The following is a 5,326-nucleotide window of genomic DNA, read 5'->3' as shown; positions in this document are numbered from 1 at the left end:
CCAAAGGGACTAATGAATTGAGCTAATAACTAACAATAAAACTTTTAATTAATAATAACTGAAGCGTGACTCCATTCCTCCACACTTTCGGGTGTAAGCGGAGGCCTGTCTGACAGGGCGAAACGGCCTTAGTTTGCCGCTCGTGCTTGTAGATTTGTCCTGAATGCATTAAAAAAGGGAGGCCAATGCACAAGAAGGGCTCCATGCAGAATTATTTTTCTCTGAACTGTGCATCCGTTAACATTTAATTGTCAACGAATACATAATACAAATTGCTTTGAGTGCTCGGAGCAAAACAAGACCTTTCTCATCATAAAATAATGTTCATTTTCTTTCTACGCGTCTGAGTTACTGTCATACAATAACAGCAGTAACTCTGTTAAATACGGAGGGATTTTGAGTCATTCTAGACGATTCTGTGCTTCCACGACAGTTTGGGCAAGGCCCTTTCCTGTTTCAGCATGGCGGTGTCCCTGGGCACACAATGAGGTCCATATGGAAATGGTTTTATCGAGAATGGTGTGGAAAAACTTGACTGGCCTCCTCAGAGTCCCGACCTCCACCCCATCCAGCACCTTTGGGATCAATTGGAAAGCCAACTACTATGAGCCAGGCCTAATCGCCCAATCTTTGCCCAACCTCACTTAATGCTCTTCTGGCTAAATGGATGCAAATCCTTGCAGCAATGCTCCAGCATCTAGTATAAAGCCTTTCCAGAAGAGTGGAGGCTGTTACAGCAGCAAAGGGTGGACCAACTCCATATTAATTCCCATAATTTTGGATGACTTTTTGGATGTCAGGTGTCCAACATACTTTGGCCACATAATGTATGCTTTATTTGCATGATCTAAGATACAGGCCTGTTTAGTTCACCGAATTCAGACTCCATCCACATCTAGAGGTGTCTAAGAAAAAAAGTATCATAAGAAATCCTTTTTATGAAAGATTGAAGTTTTGTAAATCTCACAATGTATCAGAGGTGGAAAGTCCAGCGGTCAGAAAGTAGAAGTCCTGCCACGTGTTTCTTCCAACCACAAACCCAGCCAGATTTAGATTTCACTAATAAGTTCTACCTCCTGGCTGAAAAATTATTATTCCAATTATCAAATCCAGGTGATTGCAACAAAATACTGTGGAGGACTTTTACTTCCTGAACCTGGTTTTTCCAGCCCTGGAAATATTTTCTGATGCAAACCAGCATTGCCTAATAAGTATGTTTTTATTGAGGTCAGTAAACAGTGACTTTGGCACTACCCTTCCGCGCCGGATCATAAATATTCAGCAGGACAGCGTTCAGTCATTCAGCCTGAAGGCCTGGAGCCAGTGACCATAAGAGCAGCAGCCTCATTTTACACAGAGTGGAGAGCTGGAGAGAGGGAGAGAGGGTTGAGGAGAGCCACAGAGCAGAGAGCTGGAGAGAGGGATGAGGAAAGAGGGAGAGTGGGATGAGGAGAGAGGTGGGGAGAGCCACAGAGCAGAGAGAGGGATGGGGAGAGCTGGAGAGGGGGATGAGGAGAGAGGGATGGGCAGAGCCGGAAAGAGGGAGGAGGAGAGACGGATGGGGAGAGCCACAGAGCGGAGCGCTGGAGAGAGGGATGGGGAGAGCTGGAGAGGGGGATGAGGAGAGAGGGATGGGCAGAGCTGGAGAGATGGATGAGGAGAGAGGGATGGGGAGAGCCACGGAGTGAAAGAGGGAGAGAGACAGAGGGAGGTGGTCAGACGGAGGGAGGTGAAGAGAAATGGAGACAGGAGGGGATTGAGAGAAAGAGAGCATTCTCTATATGTGCAGAAATGAAAAGAGGTGGACAGACTAAGAGAAATGCTGAGTGGCGACAGTGAGACGGCTAATGATTATTTTCTACTTTTAAATTCATTCACATGAATATATGAATTGATTTAACATTCAGGATTTTTTTCAATGAATCATTCAAGAGCAGCACCACTCATTAATCAGCCGGTGACCTTCAAGCACAGAGCACAGGCATTCATTTACACATCATCAATCCTCAAAGATCTGCGAGTCTGTACATAGCTATTAAATATAAAACTTTCGGGCAGCCCTGCTCTAGCTGTTGAATGAGCTGTGCTTTGTTAGGGTTGGAGTGAAAACCTACAGGACGGTAGATCTCCAGGAGCAGGGTTGGGCAGCCCTGCTGTTGGGGACCTACCTCTGTCTCCAGCCATTAACAGCACCAGGGGCATGGGGGTTCTTTGCACTCCTCCAAAATAAATTTCATATTCAGCGAACGCAACAGCTGTGACTCAGCCTCGCTGAGAGAAAAGATCAGACTGAAAGGGATGGTCCAACATAAAGATGGCCTAGGCAAGAAGTCAATAGAGAGAGAGAGAGAGAGAGAGAGAGAGAGAGACAGAGAGAGAGAGAGGGGGGGAGATGGAGAGAGGGAGGGTGGGAGAGAGAGAGAGAGAGGGAGATGGAGGGGGGAGAGAGAGAGAGAGAGAGAGAGAGATGAAGTGAGGTGAAGAGAAAAGAGAAAGAAAGAGAGTGATAAAGTGGCCCACAAAGAGACAGATGGAGAGATGGGATGAAAGGCAAATGGATTGAAAGAAATGGGCAGAGACAGAAGGAAAAAAAGAAGAGACGGATTGAGGACCGGAGAGATACTTCAGATGGAAAAAGATGGAGAGATAGAAAAAGAAATGACACTCTATAGCTCCTCATTCACAAAAAGTTGTGCATGTCGCTCTGGATAAGAACGTCTGCTAAAATGCCTGTAATGGATCTAAGGCCATTTCTGTTGCAAGGACCAGGGCAATGACATTCAGCTGTCACCCAATATTTACTAAAAATAATAATAAAATAATGCATACATTCCTAAATATGCAAGTGAATAAAACAATATAAAATAAAAAAGGAAAATTCTAACATTTGCTCTTGATTCACAATCAATATGTATCCTTCCCAAGCATTATTTCTGCACTGAAATTATAATTGGTTCATGAACAATGAAAACAATATGAAAGGCTGAAACTTTTTCAGTAAAATTACCGCAAAGTAGGTTTAAATTACACCGATGTTGGTAGATACATGAAGACATCCCCCCCCCAAAAAAAGTTTAAATCATTTTAAAGTTTGTACCAGACGCAAGCGTTTGATTCTGAGCGTAGTATAGTCTCAACCTCCAGAGGTTCCAGGAACCCCAGGATCTTCACATGGACACACACATTTCCCCATGATCACACCACACGACCCAGCAGAAAGAAATGGAAATAAAAATACGGATGCATTACCTCATGACTCGACGGACCGTCCCATTCCCATAATCCCTATCTGCCACAATCTTCAAGACCAGCTGCTGTAACGCATTTAAAGTGCAAATTATTCAGCCAGTGGTTTGAAAGACACAAACCTCAATGGAGAGTTAAAGCAAAAAAATATATATTTAAAAAAATAGATAGATAGATAAAACTTTCACATTTTTCCCGCGCGGCTTTTTTGCGGAAACGTATCTATTATTCAGAGACGCGGATGAGAGAGAAGCCGGAGGACGCGCGTGCGGATGCAGCGGGGATAGATATTACTCTGAACCTTTAAAGACTTCTGTTCACCTGCTGTGTTCCACAGAAGCCAGCTCCAGCTGCCACAATCAGATTTAAACGCATATCCGACCGCCGCTGCCTCTCATCTTAAACACAACAACATTAACCATTGCAGCGCGGCGGCTTCAGCACGCGCTATGCATTAGCAACGGCTTAAACTCCTCTCGACAATGCATATTATTATTATCATGCTTATTACGTTTATTACATATTTAGTTCATGATGCCGTCACTATTCTTTATTAGAACGCCGTACCACTGATGTTGTTTAAATTATAATTTCTAGAAACAAGTATATTCTTCAATCTTTAATAATTCACTCTGCAATCTCCCAAACCAGAATCAAATAGCCACTCAGAACTACAACAAGATTAACACTTAAATGAAAAGACTATGCTGATATAAAAATGTGCTCTAACAATTGGTGGTTGGGGCGTTATAATGATATGGATTCTGACAGTTGTCTTTGAAGTAAAAAAAACAAAAATAATAATGCATATAAAGCATGTCGTTGGCATGGGGAAGTGATGATGTCATCAGAAAGCATCAATTATGAAGCAAAATTCACAGCAGATAAAAGCTGAAAGAAAAACGTAACAGCAGGAAGAGGCACAGACAGCATGACATCACACTTTAATGAAAGGTTATACCAAGTAAAACTAAAATGATAGGTTATTAATTGCGCCTATTACAATTTTCATCATCGACATAATCCTGACACAGCAGTTGTTTCATGCAAAAATTTCGTGAGAATGAATTGAAATGGTCACAGCACTGTGCTTGATCGATGCACAATATGCAGCATCAAGCCAATGACAAAACATTTCTTTTAAACAAGTCATGCCATGCCAGGCTGGACTGGGCATGCAGACAGTGCTTCGGGGATAAAACAGTGACAAGAAACCATAAGAAAATAGACCATGGAACGGTGATTCTCAATCCACACTCCCTCCTTCTGCACCAAGAACAAGAAAACTTGCCACCTAATCACCCCGATTTAATCGGCTAAAAAATGTTCTCTCCTTCCAGTGGAGCTGCTCAGTGGCCAACCATAGAGGACTGTGGTCGTACTGGGCAGCTCCCAGGTGTGAATGTGTATGAGTGTGAAGCAGGGCGTTCCTGAAAAAGAGCATCCGTGCTCAGCGAACCTACCCTGGGTAAATAAAGGTTAAATAAAAACTAAAAAAAGTGTTACCTAAAGATGTGCGACTCGCAGGTGGTTCAGATTTGTAATATAATACTAATACCCCAATATGATTATACCGGTGAGCAGTGCAGTCCCTAAAAGCATGGGGGAAATGCATTTGTAGATTTACTCAAAGATAATGGATGCTGGAAAGCATACACCCCTGTGGAGGAAGGGAGATGGAGATGCTGCAATTTGATGAAGGCTTAATGGACCATTGCAAGCTTTCCTGCTTTGGCGTTCCTGGAAATCCAAGGAAACCAGAAATTACAGTCGGCATCAGAGAGGGCTGGAGCACACGTGGGAGAATCACGGTGACGGTGTGTCTTTCACGAGAGGTACGTAATGTGCACCGTGCGTGAAAGAGCTCATTTTGGCACACACCGATAGTCAATCAGTATTTTTGGAATGGAATTGTAACCGGTCAATTACTCTCTTTTTAGTTTTTTTGAAAACCAAACACAACTTCACGCCACAGTAACGTTCAGTGTCCAGGTCTTCTATCCTGGTGTAAATACCCTGAAAGGCCCTGATGAGACACATATATATTCTACCTCAGCTGGGCTGAGACATGAGTGCCTAT

The 5,326-nt window shown here is 43.2% G+C and overlaps 1 protein-coding gene across 1 annotated transcript in view; it reads right to left on the bottom strand.

Moving 5' to 3' along the window:
- The window catches only part of LOC118214420 (FERM and PDZ domain-containing protein 4-like), an 89,024-nt gene extending 85,323 nt beyond the window's left edge, over nt 1-3,701 (bottom strand). Inside the window, 2 exon segments of the mRNA XM_035394344.1 lie at nt 3,250-3,314; nt 3,568-3,701. Coding sequence (XP_035250235.1) covers nt 3,250-3,314; nt 3,568-3,621 — 119 coding nt within the window. The 5' untranslated portion in view covers nt 3,622-3,701.
- Between the last annotated feature and the right edge of the window lie 1,625 nt (nt 3,702-5,326).

This window comes from Anguilla anguilla, chromosome 15 (genome assembly GCF_013347855.1).
Source record: "Anguilla anguilla isolate fAngAng1 chromosome 15, fAngAng1.pri, whole genome shotgun sequence".
Taxonomy (NCBI): Eukaryota; Metazoa; Chordata; class Actinopteri; order Anguilliformes; family Anguillidae; genus Anguilla; species Anguilla anguilla.
The sequence above is the reverse complement of the archived record's forward strand: the minus strand, read 5'-3'. Positions and strand labels throughout refer to the sequence as shown.